We start from the raw sequence: 15,689 nt of genomic DNA, 5'->3' as shown, positions 1-15,689 counted from the left end.
TTTAGTATGAAATCAGTCTTTAAAATAGTACAACCATTGTACAGAAATATGAGGCCCTGGGCAGCCCGGTGGCTCAGAGGTTTAGCGCCTGCCTTTGGTCCAGGGCGTGATCCTGGAGACCCGGGATCGAGTCCCACATCAGGCTACCTGCATGGAGCCTGCTTCTCCCTCCGCCTGTGTCTCTGCCTCTCTCTCTCTCTCTCTCTCTCTCTCTCTCTCTCTCTCTCTCATGAATAAATAAATAAAATCTTTAAAGAAAAAAAAAGAAATATGAGGCCCTTACATCCAAAAAAAAAAGTCACATATATTCTTTGTAGATTCAACTGTTTGAAAATTGAATAAATTAAAATATACCTTTAAAAGCTAATCCGGATTGTGGTGTTTTGTGCAGAATGCAGAAATCATAAGAATACCACAGTGCAACATCCATTACAAATTAATAATGACATATTTCAGCTATTTTCCTGTCTTAGTTTATCAATACACAGATATCTGCATTGAAACAGTTGGACCATGGAAATCTTAGCTCTTATGTATGTCTACCTAAAGAAAATTAAATACATTCCTGATGTTTTATGCTTCCCAGGCTCTGAACTCAAATAGGATGATTAAAAAACCTTTTTCTGATTCTCAGAAAACAGCAAAACTGAGGAAGTTTGTGGGTTCCAGAGGCCACTGCCACCTAAGTGACTCAGAGGGTCTTCCCCGTCCCAGAGGATCCAGGAAGGATGTTGCACACCCACGTCTGCGAGAGACCTATGGGATCATTCACTCCTCTAATGTACCCCACACCAACACAACCCCAGAACATACACCACCTTGCCCGGACCGCCAAAGGATTTCACACACACGGTGACAGATGGACACCTGGATGGACAGAGGGAGCCTCAGTACTCTCATTACCTTTTGTCTCTCCTCCGGCTCCTCACTAGATGTAAACTCCCTGTGGGCAGGGACATTGTTGCCTAAACCCCATCCTGGCCCGGAATGAGAGCCAATAACACACATCTAATGAGGGGAGGGATGCAGGAGTCATTGAAGGTTTTTCATATCGCCAAGATGAATGGTCTGCTTAGGTCCTTCCTTCCTGAATCCCCCCTTTATGGGTCCCTCCTGCCTGGGTCCCTCTTTCCTGAGTTCCTCGTTCCTGGGTCTGTCCTGCCTGAGTCCCCCCTGCCTGGGTCCCTCCTTCCTGAGTTCCCCCTACCTGAGTCCCCCCTGCCTGGATCCCTCATTCCTGGGTCCCCCTGCCTGGGCCCCTTGTTCCTGGGTCCTCCCTGCCTGGGTCCCTCTTTCGTGAGTCCCTCCTGCCTGGGGCCCTCTGACCTCCTTCCTACCTGGGTTGCTCCTCAGGCGGTTCTCAGCAGGCTCGGATATGGCTCCAGCTGTGGAAGTCTTTTTCAGTCGAACTACCCCCGAAGTGGCGGTACTTCCTGGTTTGTTGAGCATGTCCTCGCTACTGGCCCTCTTGAGCTAAGAGACAGATAGAGGGAGGATGAAAGCATACACTGTCAGTAAGCCATGCTATACACCAAGAAAGCTCTGAGCGGTACCACCTGCCCGGTGGTTAAGATGCACTAAAGGCACCCTTAGGAGCACGATCATGTGCAGTGGAAAAATGCAAAGCTACGTAAACCTGTGCCTATCATTTACAGGTCAGAGTATGATCTTCCATTACCATTGCAAAATATATTATAAGATTATGGATGTCTATTACCCATCATGTCACACTTCAAATAATGTGTTGTTGTTGTTTTTTAAAAAACACTGTTTTTCTGTTTATTTGTTTGAAAGATGGGTGCCGATGAAGAAAGAACTGTGAGGCACATAAAAGGCAAGATAGGGTAATGCACGAAAAATTCAAGGACAACAAAAAATAGCTTAAAAATACATATCTCAGTCACAGAGATGTATGTATGTGTATATATGTACAAATATGTATATATACATGCACATATATATAGAGGAAGTAGAAGGATGAGATAGCAACGATCCAAATCTTCACCACCTGCTCCACACCAGGCACTCTGCATATGACCTCACACAGACAACATGTTCAAAGGGAAGAGAGGAAGTTTCTGGAGCACTGCTAACGGAAGACAGAAAGAAAGCAGAACCTCTCTGCTCCTTTTCTGCTTTCTTCCCTGTCATGGAACCAGCATAAAACATTTATTGAGAGGAATTGAAGTCTAAGGGGGAGGAGCCCCTAAAGGAGCTCACAGGTCGGCCCAGGTAAATTATAGTCAAGGTTAATGAGAAACACTGCAAATAAGTTTTCTCCACCATTCTAAGTCTTCTTGAAAGAATATCTTTGAAGAAGAATAGAATTAGAAGGCTGGAGCCAGGCAGATGCCCGGAGCCATCCCGAATCTACATGACATCTGGAAAAAGTAGTGTGAAAAAGCCCTCAAGTCAATGGAGATGTGGAGCAAGCAGCCCCCCCCCGCCACACACACACACTGGCTGAGACCCCAACGGCTCTACTCCCTCCTGCTCCACTGGCTTTGGGATCATTTACTGAAGGTTAGGTGTTTAAATATTTGTGCGTGCACACACAAACATTTCCACTTTTGCATTGTTTAGATTTCAGGGTATTACTACACACACTGCAAAATGGCTTGAAAGAGAAAAAAAAAACAAGCAAACCAAGTGTTGGTGAGGTTCTGAAGTAACTGGAACTCTCATGCTCTGCTGGTGGGAGAGTGTGGACTGCTAAACCGCTTTGTAAAACTGGCAGGATCTACTAAAGCAGAATATTTGCACCCTATGATTCAGTCATCCCACTCCTAAGTCTATATCCAAATGAGTACATAGGTTCATCAAAGGAACATTCACAGTGGCTTTATTTACAGTAGCCCAAAAGTAGAACCATACAAATGGTTGTCAACAGAAGGGGCAAATTATTTTTTTAAAAAGATTGTATTTATTCATGAGAGACACACAGAGAGGCAGAGACATAGGCAGAGGGAGAAGCAGGATCCCCACAGGGAGCCTGATGCAGGACTCAATCCCAGGACTCTGGGATCACACCCTGAGCCAAAGGCAGACACTCAACCATTGAGCCCCCCAGGCGTCCCATGAAGGGGCAAGTATACAACGGTAAGTACACAGTAGAAAAAAAAAAAGAAGAATTACTGCTACACTAATAAATGGATGGATCCCACACACATGTTACATGAAAGAAACCAGACACAAAAGAGTATATACTTCCTGACTTCATTTATACGAAGTTAAGAATTGGTAAAACCAAATAATGGTGACAGAAGTTAAAATAGTGGTTACTTCTGGGGGAGTTACTAACTGGGAAAGAAGTCTCTGAGGGTGTGGAACAAGATCCTGAGATCTTGACCAGATCTGAGATCCTGACCTGAGCTGAAAACAAGAGTCAGCCGCTCAACTGAATGAGCTATCCAGGTGCCCCCAGAATGTTCTATATCTTGACTTGGTGGTGGTTATACAAACATATGTAAAAATTCAATGAGCTGTATAGCTAAGACCAGATTAATAACATACTTTGTTATAAGTGTGTTTGGCTTCCACAAAAAAAAAAAAAAAAAGGAAAATGAGGGGCAGGTTATAATTTGGGCGAGGCCCTGGTTCCACCCGTGCAAATGCTAGTCTACTTTGTTCCTTTTCTCTCCACTGTTCTTTTAGAAAATTTTTTATTGTGGTAAAATATAACATAAAATTTGCCATTGGAAGTGTACAGTTCGATGGCATTAAATATGTTCAAACTGTTGTGCAGCCATCATCACCATCCACGCCCATCATCCTGAAGTGAGACTCTACTCATGAAACAGTAATTCTCCATAGCCTACTTTCTAAAAGAGGGAGGGTGGCAAAAGTCTTACTATTAGTCCAGAAATTCTGATCAATGTTTTTAAACAAATTGTTCATTTAAAAAACAAATAGCTAATACTGAAAGGATGATTTGCCTGCACTTCTAGTTACTAGAAGTAAGCAGAATCGTATTTTCTGACCAGTAGCACAGACCCCTAGTTTAACAACAGGACTAAACATGCCACTTGGGTTGTGGAAGAAGTCACTTGATTCCTCTTCCTATGGGGACTCCATCACTGTTTCTCTACTTTCTGTCTCAGAATAACAAGGGTCCCTGCACCCAATTTCTCCAGCCTCTCAAATTATCTGCCAGGTCACCAGTGAAATATGTGTTTAGTATTAAATGGCAATAGTTCATGATGTCAGCAACTTTTTCTCAATAGAAAAAAAAATTATTATTTGCTCTGCCTGGAAGCATGCCCAGATGCCTTCCTGGGTCCTCAAAGAAAATCAATTCTGATTTTAGATTTTGAAAATTCCCTGGACAACACCTCGAATGAAAAAGGGAAATTGTTGCAGTTAACGGAAATTTCTAGCATTTGCAGTGGGTTCTGCTGTCCTCTGTCTGATTTTTGGACAGTACTAAAATCAGTAAGTCTGATGCAAAGTGTAGAACAATCAAATTCCACAGCAGAAGGCTCTTCCCATCCTTTCAATCCCCCTACCCTCCCCTAACTGAAACTGCCTCCTTCGATCCCATCACAGCCTCCACCCATCTTCAGGCTCAGCCCCCCGGCTGTGGCACCCTGGGGTAGAATTTACCACCCATTCATTCCAGCTTTCCGTAAGAGCTCTGTCCTTGGGGCCCCTGGGTGGCTCAGTCAGTTAAGCATCTGCCTTCAACTCAGGTCAAGATCCCATGTCCCCAAATGGAACCCCACATTGGGCTCCCTGCACTGAGTGGTCTGCTTCTCTCTGCCCCTCACCCAGTTTGTGTGCTCGCTCTCTCGCTCTCTCTCTCAAATAAACAAGTAAAATCTTAAAAAAAAAAAAAAAAGAGCTCCGATCTTGGTGAGATGACAGGCGGAGTTCAGAAAGGACAGGAGTAAGCAAGCAGTGGGAGACTTACCCCTTGGTGGTCCCACTCTGTGTTATAAATAGATCCGATCCTGCCCTTTCCAGGCAAGAGGACAGCATCAGGCTATCTCCTTCCCACACAGCGTGGGGAATTTGGGTGGCAGCAAGGCTTTTACAGGGGAGCACCTTCCACAAGGCATCCTATCTTAGAAAGATTTATTGCTGGGAAAGCTCCCCCAGGAGGCAGCATACAAGAAGAAAAACTGGTCCTTCCTGTCCTCTGAAGCAGATCTCTTCCTCTGTCACTCTTTTTTGGCTGTAGCATCATCTATGGGAAGCCACTAGTCTTAGTAATTCTTGTTCTGTCTCTATTCATGGCTGCACTCTGGGCTTTGTTTCCTGGTCCCTGAATGCAGTTTGGCAACCGCTTGAGATCTTTGGTTTGTTACAGAGAGGATCACTAGGCAGGTATGCACTTCAGGTGCTACACTGATATGTGTAATAGGTATTTACAATAATGCTTTCACTGATATTTAAGCTGCTGAGCACCTGCACATGGAAGCATACAGAAGCAAAAAGTTTGAATGGCTTACAGATTAATGTAACTAAGAAATTCCTCTCGATTCCACAAAGATGGGGGCAGGGAGTAGAATCTAAAGCTCTAAAATCATTACATGTAATCTAATCCCATCTTCAAAGGTAGAAGTGTGTTATGGCTGGAGCAGTGACTCTCAAACTTGAGGTGTGCATGAGAATCCTTGGAGGGCTTGTTAAAATGCAGACTTCTGCCTATACCCCAGCTTCCAATCTGCCCAACACCAACCTCAAGTTGCCAATTCCCAAGGTCTGGAGTGAGGCCCCGAGAATCTGCATTTCTGACAAGTAGCCTGTTGGTGTTGATGCTGCTTATCTGGGAACCACACTCTATGAACCAATGGTTTAGCACAGCACCATTGATGGAAATATAACACCAGCCACGTAAGCATAGTGGCCACATTAAAAAAGCAAAATGAAAGGTAAAATAAATTAACCTTAAGAATATATTTTCTTAACCCAACACAAAATATTATCAGTTAATGTAAAATATATTAATAAGGCATTTTACATTTTTTTGTACTGACTCTTCACAATCTGGTATGTATTTCACCCTTACAGCACATTTAATTTTGACATTTCAAGGGACACCTGGGTGGCTCAGCGGTTGAGCATCTGCCTTTGGCTCAGGTCGTAATCCTGGAGTCCTGGGATCGAGTCCTGCATTGGGCTCCCTGCATGGAGCCTACTTCTCCTCTGCCTATGTCTCTGCCTCTCTCTCTGTGTCTCTCATGAATAAATAAATAAAATCTTTAAAAAAAATTTTTTTTGACATTTCGAGGGCTCAACTGCTGCACGTGGCTAGTGGCCATCGTAGCGGGCAGCACAGGGGCAGCACTCCTAGAGAATGATTATGTAAGGTTGCTGAAGGAGAACAAGCATCAGCAGGTGAGGAGCAGAGGGTCAGAGGCAAGCAGAGATGAGCAACAGAGGAACAGAGACTGGTATGTTCCAGTCTAGACTCAGAGAGGTTGTGGCCTTTCTGAGCTCCAAGCCTGCACCTTTTTCTCCAAATGACATAGAAACCTCAGATCTGCTCAATCCATTACTTTTCTGCTGAAGCTAGCTCCAGCCAATGCTTTGCCATATGCAGCGAAGGGGGTCCTGACTAATAGACTTGGGCATTATTATTAATACGGCTGGAATGAAGTGGCCTGTCTGCCTCGGAGCACCCCAGGGTTTGAGCAGCATAGGGAAGACCTACAGTAACACTCTTTGGGCCATCTGGGCTCCTGGTCCCTCATCCTGTTCTTACTCTGCTCCTGCGGCTGGGGCCAGTATTTGAAGTAGGGCATTTCATTCAACTTTGCGAGACTTGTTTCAGTTTTCCTATTTGTGACTAATTCAAATATATCTATCCATCCCATATGTATCCATTCACTATAACACAAATATAGTAAGATGGCAACTGTAGCATCCAGGTGGTTGGTATATGGGTGTCACTGTCATTTAACTTCTCTGGGTGCTTGCCATTTCCATAGTAAACTACTGAGGGAAATGAATCCTTTACCCAATACTGGATGTGGAAAGGGAAAAATGGAAAAAGCATAGAAATGTGACAAGAGCTAGGGAAGCACAGGCTTGGTATGGCTCATTCTGCTACCCTGACCCTCAAATGCTTCCCCTTTATAGAGTAAGACCTGGGGACCCTAAGAATCAGAAATGACAACATGGATTTTTGCTTTTCCCCTGACATTTTCCCCGTGGAAGAAGTTTCCAAAAAAATTGACCTATCCCTCCCTGGCATAACCAGCCAACACTTCATTGTCCTTAGGAAACCTTGCTGGACTTCAGACATTTTTTATTAAACATTGCTTTAAAAAACATTTTGAGAGCCCCCTGGTGGCTCAGTGGTTGAGCGTCTGCCTTCAGCTGAGGGCATGATCCCAGGGTCCTGGAATCGAGTCCTGCATCAGGCTCTCAGTAGGGAGCCTGCTTCTCCCTCTGCCTGTGTCTCTGCCTCTCTCTCTGTGACTCTCATGAATAAATAAATAAAGTCTTGAAGAAGAAGAAGAAGAAGAAGAAGAAGAAGAAGAAGAAGAAGAAAGAAGAAGAAGAAGAAGGAGGAGGAGGAGGAGGAGGAGGAGGAGGAGGAGGAGGAGGAGGAGAGGCCAAGGCATAGGGGTGGGAAGGAGGAACGCTCCAGGCAGAAGAGCAGCAAACAGGCTGCTTCAGGAGTGTACCTAGCTCACAGAGGGACAGTGCCCCTGGGCACCAGAAGACCGTGTGGCCAGAGCCCAGGGAGCAGGGCAGAGGAGGGGGCAATGACATCTGAGAGGGAATAGGATCTCCAGGGCATCACTGGCTATATCAAGGACTTTGCTTTTCACTCTGAGTCAAATGGGGAACCTTGAGGGACGTTTAAATGGAGAAATGATGACATATGTGTTGAAAGGACCACTCCGGCTTCTGCTGAGACCAGAATGTAGGGTGCAAAGACAAAAGGACAGAGATCATTGAGGAAGGCCATGTAAGGAAGGTGGTGGCATGAGCCAGGTGGTCCCAAGGGAGGCGGTGGGAGCCAGCTGAAGTTGGCATCGATTCTGAAGGTAGAAGTGATAGCATTTTGCTGATGGCCTGTGGCATATGAGAAAATCAGGGCCCAGGATGGTGGCTCTGGCCTGAGTCACTGAGAGCATGAAGTTGCTCAAAGGGGAAGACTCATGAGGAGCAGGAAGATTGATGGGGGCAGGTGAGGCGGTGGGGAAGGAATCTGATTTGGACAGGTTGCATTCTAGGCGCCTTTTATTTTTAGTTTTAAAAAAGATTTATTTATTTTAGAGAGAGAAAGAAAGAGTGCACGTGCAAGCAGGGAAAGAGGGAGAGGGAGAGGGAGAGAGAATCTCAAGCAGACTTTGTGCTGAGTGCGGAGCCTGATGCAGGGTTCAATCCCACCACCCTGAGATTACAACCTGACCTGAAACCAAGACGCTTAATCGACTGAGCCACCAGGCGCCCCTCTAGGCACCTGTTAGACAGCTAAGAGGCGATGTCACAATATCAGCTGGAGTGCTCCTGCATGGAGATGTCAATTTGTATGCCATCCACATATAGAGTTAACCCTAGAAAAGCACAAGGGTCAGGGGTGCCAACACCCATGCAGTCAAAAATCCATGTCTATCTTCTGACTCCCCCAAAACTTGATTCATAGCCTACTATTGATCAGAAGCCTTACCAATAAAATAGTTCAGCAACACATATTTTGTATGTGATATGTATTATATACTGTATTCTTACAGTGAAGTAAGCTAGAGAGAAGAAAATGTTAAAATCAAAAGCATCAACTGTAGTATCTAAATGCACGAGAACAGATGCTAACACCTAGAACAGCTGTTCTTGACAGGGACAGTGCAGACACTCACTCAGGAAGCATGCTGGAATTTATGGGGGCATTTTTACTCATCATACTGATTGGAGGCACTACTTATTTTTAATGGGTGGGAGGACAGGGAACCCAGTTGTCCTGCAACGCATGTGGCAATCCTGCACACAACAGTGTCCCATACCCCACAGAATTTTCACACATTCTGCAGACATTCTCAAGGGTGGAGTGCCTTTTTATCATTATCTGAGCCTCAAGCATCCTTTCATTTTATATATGAAAACAACATACTTCTTGCACAGCTGCCCCATCCAGGGTGCTCTAAGGAGTGCCTTTGGTCTCTCAGCAGTCACGCCCAAGCAGATACAGATGGAAATACATATATTTAATTATACACAAATTAAATATTTTTAATTTCCTTTTCTTTTCCTTTTATAGGATGTTATATTGGTTTCTCAAGAGTATGTGTGTAGGGAGGTTATACTATCTCTGAATCTCATCTCAGGATAGTAAGGGAAGCATTGGGGGTGACAGCAGCTAGAAAAGAGGAGACCCCCAAACTGCATGCTGGGCCCACTTGATATTAGAAGCCCAGAGGGTGAGGAGCAGCCATCAGTGGGGACTGGGAGGTGCCTCCTGGGAGGGAGGAAACAACTGAGAGGAGGTATTCCCAGACAGAGGGCATAATCAACCATGTTTACACTGCTGATGGGGAGTTAAGACAAGAAAGAACTGACAACTCCATGAGCAGGACTGAGAAGATCATTGGTGATCTCAACCCCCCCCCCCCCAATCTCCTAGGGTTCTGTGGGCAAAGTTCTAACTGGAGAGTCCACAGAATCCAGGGCAGGGGAATCTGAGTTTCTGTTAAACATTTTGCACATGTCCTTCCTCAATCCCAGAGCACCCCTGCTATACCCTCTTTGCTCTGTTCCTTTGGGTCAGGATGGGCTGGTTCTCCTGGGACCCTCCTTGGATCCTTCCTGGCCTTGAGAGGCCATGAGGCTTGCTTACTGCCCTCTTCAATCCTCGCACCCAGGGCTCCCCGGGGGCACTCAGCAGCCCTGGACTGGGCGTTTTCATCCGTACCTTGCTGAGCCGGGACTCAAACGCCAGTGAGGTGGAAGATTTAGAACTCTTCATGCCCGAAGAAGCTGCAGGGAGGGGCCGCGCCCGGTCTGGCCCATGGCTGCCTGCTTTGATGACTGGACTCCAGGGCTTGGCTGCACTCCTCATGTTTGTCGTAGTGCGTCTGTCTCTCTGCACAAGATTGAAAACAGAAGCATGAATGTCCACAGCTCGAACATGCTGAGCACCATCACAGAGCTTTCCTCCATCTCCTCATTCCCACCATTATTACAGAGAAGGAGGGCTTCTCTTTGGGTTGCACGGTGAGCATTCTCTCTAACTAACCCCTTTGCTTGAAGTCTACTTTGTACAGCTTCACATTGGCTTTTTTTTTCTAAGATTTTAAAAATTCATTTATTCATGAGAGATACAGGGACATAAGCAGAGGGAGAAGCAGACTCCCCATGGGGAGCCTGATGCAGGACTCAATCCTGCATCAGGATCATGTCCTGAGCCAAAGGCAAACGCTCAACCACTGAGCCACCCAGGTGCCCCCTTTACATTGGCTTTTTCCAAATCAGTGAAACCATATGTGAGGGATCCCTGGGTGGCGCAGCGGTTTGGCGCCTGCCTTTGGCCCAGGGTGCAATCCTGGAGACCCGGGATCGAATCCCACGTTGGGCTCCCGGTGCATGGAGCCTGCTTCTCCCTCTGCCTGTGTCTCTGCCTCTCTCTCTCTCTGTGACTATCATAAATAAATAAAAATTTTAAAAAAAGAAACCATGTGTGAGATAGTACGGATGTTCTACATTACTTTTCAGCAAAATGTCAGCTCCTTGGCGGTGAGGGTATCACTATACTAGCATATGGTATGGTACTACCATCATTAGGCTATACTATTATTCCATGTGCCCATATGCCATATGCATATCCCTTTAAAACAGGGCAGCCTGAGTCAAGACATTCTGTGTCCGTAAGTCTTGCAGCTTCCAGGTTGACAAAAGCACGACCTATCTAATTTTCAAATGGATCTAAATGAATTATTTGAAACTTGGATTTCCCAGAAGCACAGCATTTTCCTTCTTTCGGGCAAAAATGGGTATCACTTAAAAATTAATGGAGCATGTTTTAATTGGTCAGACCTGACATTGTGAGGCAGAGCTACCCCCTCACTGAACTGGTTTATGAAAGAAATCGGTGCTAAGTAGCAGGCTGCAGTTCAAGGGCCTGCAGGCAGAGGTGTGGAAGGCAGCCTGAGTCTTGCCATCAGTAGTCAGGGTTCTCGTGCCTGAGTGAGGTGGGGCCTGCCGCCTCCGGACCCTTCAACCCCCTCGGAGCCAGTTAATTCTCTCAATAACGCAACAGCAAAGGAGTAAGTGCTCTCTGGGGGCTCATTCAGCTCTAGCTCTGCCCCTGCCTTTGTGTATTCTCATGGCCAAGGGTGTGACGCAGAATACCAAAACCACAGGTAGTACCTCATCCTTTCTTTTTTTAATTTTTATTTATTTATTTTTGTGCCGCATCCTTTCAAAGGCACAAACCAGAAAAATGCATTTTAAAAAACATCTGTAGGTGACAGACAGCTATTTCCAGTGGTCACTGCTGGTAGAACCTGGAGGTCTAATTAACTGTCCCCAAGGGAGGGGTCATAGCTGGTGCCAAGCTCTAGGCAACGCCCACTTCTGAGCGCCCCGTATCCCAGTAAACCCCATTAGCCACCATTCAGAAAAACAATAGGCTCCCTCCCCAGCCTGCCTCAGGCAGTGATCTCTTCCAGTTCTTGTCTCCTTCTCCTGGCTGCAAGACACCATTTTGACTGACATGCCTCTTGGCCAGGGCCAGCCAGTTCCTATTCCTAAAGTGATTAGCTGGCGGTGGCACGTGTCCCAGAATCTACCTGGAACTGCTTCTGCACCACTATACCCGAGGCTGTGCGAACGTGGCTACAGGTGAAGAGATATGTATTTAAAGACTTTGTCATCTGTTTTCTATAGTGCTACTGAGAAAACTTATCCACGACTTCATTTATGTGATTAGTTCTGAACCTTATTAGCCTCAGCTTCGTTCCAAATATGATTCTTTTTTAAAATTCCATATTACTTCTTGTGTATTTTACTGATGTTTAGCACCAATTATTTTTCTTTCTTGACCCATGATTTTTAATGCTGGTTTCCATGGCAACAGTGAGAGCAATCCTAGGTTGACAACTACACAGCGACTAATTTTATTGGGAATCCCAACATAAATGAATTGACAGAGCCTGAGTAATTCTTTTTTTTTATTATTTTTATTTATTTGAGACACAGAGATAAAGAGAGAGAGAGCAAGAGTGGGGAGGAGAGGGAGAAGCAGGCTCTCACCTGAGCAGGGAGCTCGACATGGGGCTTCATCCCGGGACCCCAGGATCATGACCTGAGCCGAAGGCAGACACTTAACCAACTGAACCACCCAGGCGCCCCAAACTGAATAATTCTTGAAGAAAATGACTGATTACTTTTATCAGTTACTACAGAACCAACCTGCAACGTGTCAGGTTGTCTTATGAAGATGACTTAAATAAAATATCTATTTAATCAAGGCATCCTTTTACATATGATTACCACTACTTCAAAATGACTATTACAGGGCTTACTTTATGAAAACGTAAGATGATTCTGCCAAAGACCAAGGTGATTCTTGGTCAAAACTCAAGATCTAAACTCCTCTCTGAATCTCTGGTGACAAATCTGGCCATCTTCTGGGTGGTACACATGGAAAATGTTCAGCTATTTTTCTTTTCTTTCTTTCTTTTTAAAGATTTATTTAGTTATTCATGAGAGACACACAGAGAGGGGCAGAGACATAAGTAGAGGGAGAAACATGCTTTCTGCGGGGAGCCGGATGGGGGACTCCATCCCAGGACCCCAGGATCAAGCCCTGAGAGAAAGGAAGACACTCAACTGCTGAGCCATCCAGGCATCTCCAGCCATTTTTCAAAAACTGATGAGTTACTTGTTCTGAGGCAAAATTCTCAGGGTTACCTTACTTATATCATTCCTCCTTTCTCTATTTCTCCTAGAACCTTCTGAATCCAATCAAATTATTTCCAAATGGATGTAGCCATGCGCTTGTGTCATCTGGACCTCTCCTGTTCACCATGCTATCCTCCTTTCTTGGTTCCTTTCACTCTCTTTTCTCATTCTTTTTCCCAGACTAAGGCTTCTATTTTGGAACCACATACCAGCCAGATTCTTCCCTTCAAATTCTACCTTCTTTCCAGATTTAAAATATACAGAAATGAGATAATTAATGTCCCACTCCTATGAACCACGGAAAGAACCCTATATAGCATACAGGATGGGATACCTGGAGCTATATCAGGCTCTGCAGGGTCACTGCTACGTCCCAGGGATGGATAAGAGGATGAGAGCTAGTGTGTGAGGAAAACACTCTGGTCAGACCCAACACTAGCCTGGCGCCCTGCTCCCCCTTCTCATGGCTTAGGACATTACTAAACTTTGCCCTGCCCTCACCTCCAGCCTGCACCAGTGTCTTCCCAGAGCTCTCCACATCTTCCAGAGACTGCCTCTTTTTCCTTGCTCTGTGTATACCCAGCTCTAGGCTCTCCTGGGACAGGAGAGGTTTATGGTCAGAGCTGTCCACTGGCAGTGCCTGGCCGGCCTTGGCTCTGCTCTCTGCCCACTTCTAGGAAGGCCTCCTGTGGGAAGGGGAGCAGGTGCCCATAGGTCCCATTCCTGGATTTCTGCAGATTTTTTTGTGCACTCCACTTTTGACGCAGGGAACCAGTTAGTTATAGAAACAGTGCAGTGTGGGAGAGCAACTACTCTATGCCACTCTGAGCCTGGCAAGACACTGCAAAGTACTCTTCATGGATGTCTCTGTAAATCCTCACCCTAACCCTAGGAGGTAAGTATCACCCCCACTTTACAGATGGGGAAACTTCTTTGGCACAGGAGGATTAAGAGACTTGCCCAAATCACGCAGTTTATTATGGAGCCAGGATTCAAGCCCAGCTGTCATTGGCCGTTAAACACCGGGTATGGATATGGCCTCTGTGGCTGATCTTTGCTCCATGGGAAAGCAGGAATGCTTTTGGATCCAATGTTCCTGCTCTAAACCCAGCATCACCATTTGCTGTGTGAACTCGGGATGCTTTTCCAACACCACACGATTCTCAACATCTTCACCAAATAAAGTGGAGTTATTAGTGCAGATGGAAAGAAAACATGGATACCGAGGGCCAGGCACACAAAAGACACTCAGCAAATATTAGGTGCCTTCCCCACAAACACTATTAATCGTGTTCAGCGGAGGGCTGCTCTGCTCTATTATCTCAACGGTACACAGCAATGGATCCATTAAATCAATTTCAGCGGCAGAAGCCAAACATACTGGATTTAAGGAAAGTGCTCATCCTGTATACAGAACAGCCTATTTTCTTGTGGAAACATGAAAGAGGGAAAGTAGAGAAGAAAATAAATACTGAGAGCAGACACATTCCCATCCTGAGAATTGGCGCCAACCTTAATATAGCCTAGCTACTGAGAAAACAGGTGTGACTACTGGGTGAATAATAATTTCCTTATGGATGTAAGTTAGTAACAGAAAATAAATAGGTGGCTTCTGACCAAGTACAAGAATCTTTTTTTTTTAAGGTTTCTATTGTTAATTCCCTGATTTCTGCAAATCCTCCTAAACCATCTCAAAGGATCAAGCTGATGAAAAAATTACAGTTAAATCTAGGAACCCACTCCCACAAGGGTGGGAAGAGGGTCTTCCCAGGGCTGTTTCCTTTACATTTTTCAATTATTTTATTTTCTTATAGAGCTTCTTTCCTTTCCAGAAGAGACTAGACTTATATTTAAACTGCAACTCATGGGATCCCTGGGTGGCGCAGCGGTTTGGCGCCTGCCTTTGGCCCGGGGCGCGATCCTGGAGACCCAGGATCGAGTCCCACATCGGGCTCCCGGTGCATGGAGCCTGCTTCTCCCTCTGCCTGTGTCTCTGCGCCTCTCTCTCTCTCTCTCTGTGACTATCATAAATAAATAAAAATTAAAAAAAAAAAGTAGTTTAAAAAAAATAAAAATAAACTGCAACTCATAAATCATATGGCATAAAGTAGAAAAAAAAAAAAGAGAGGGAGAGGAGGAAGATATAACAGGTATTTTAGGAATACGATTAGGTGTCTGGTCCCAGGGGAAAGTCAGAGCGCATGCAAATATCTCCCACTCCCTCAACATGCGTTACTCTGCTACTTAATCGCTGCCCTCAGAACCTGTGTTGGAAGGGTTGTTTCGGGGCCTCAAGATTTATGACCTTTTTAAGGCAAGAGAACAGAAGGGCGACGGGGAAACCATTCTGGACGATCACGAAATAATGAGTGTCTGGGAGTGGGAGAGGCATTGAGGTCTTGACTACAAGTACAATAAGCACCAGGAAGCGGAAAGCTGAAACATTCAAGTCTGAGAACTAACAAAATATGAATGTTCACATAGCTCAATCACCAGGGGACTCAGCAGGAAATAGAACATAAGTGAACAACATGCTGAAAATATCTAACTCGAGCTTTTTAGAACATGTGCTGAGTTTGCTCTTGACCTCAAACAGTAGGTCGTAAACTGGAGTGGATGCTCTTGCCACCGGGGGTATCTGGCAGTGTACGGAGATATTTTTGGTTGTCACAACTTGGGACGTGCTATCAGCTAGACCTGGAGATGCTGCTGGACATCCTGCAATCCAAAGGGCGGCCCCGACAACGAAGAGGTGTCCGACCTAAAATGTCAGTAATTGAGGTTGAGAAACTCAGTTCTAGGGGAAGAACAAGACTCCTTGAACACTAGTTCTTTGA

The 15,689-nt window shown here is 45.3% G+C and overlaps 1 protein-coding gene across 5 annotated transcripts in view; it reads right to left on the bottom strand.

Moving 5' to 3' along the window:
- SPECC1 (sperm antigen with calponin homology and coiled-coil domains 1) overlaps positions 1-15,689 on the bottom strand; it is a 279,346-nt gene that overhangs the window by 185,982 nt on the left and 77,675 nt on the right. For all 5 annotated transcript variants that reach the window (XM_055305614.1, XM_055305611.1, XM_055305610.1 and 2 more), the window contains exons 2-3: positions 9,863-10,033; positions 1,338-1,473 (exon numbers count right to left, since the gene is read on the bottom strand). In XM_055305614.1, coding sequence (XP_055161589.1) covers positions 1,338-1,473; positions 9,863-10,009 — 283 coding nt within the window. In that variant the 5' untranslated portion in view covers positions 10,010-10,033. The remainder of the gene's footprint in view (positions 1-1,337; positions 1,474-9,862; positions 10,034-15,689) is intronic.

Source organism: Nyctereutes procyonoides, unplaced genomic scaffold (assembly GCF_905146905.1).
Source record: "Nyctereutes procyonoides isolate TBG_1078 unplaced genomic scaffold, NYPRO_anot_genome, whole genome shotgun sequence".
Lineage (NCBI taxonomy): Eukaryota > Metazoa > Chordata > Mammalia > Carnivora > Canidae > Nyctereutes > Nyctereutes procyonoides.
This window is presented reverse-complemented; position numbering and strand designations above follow the sequence as displayed.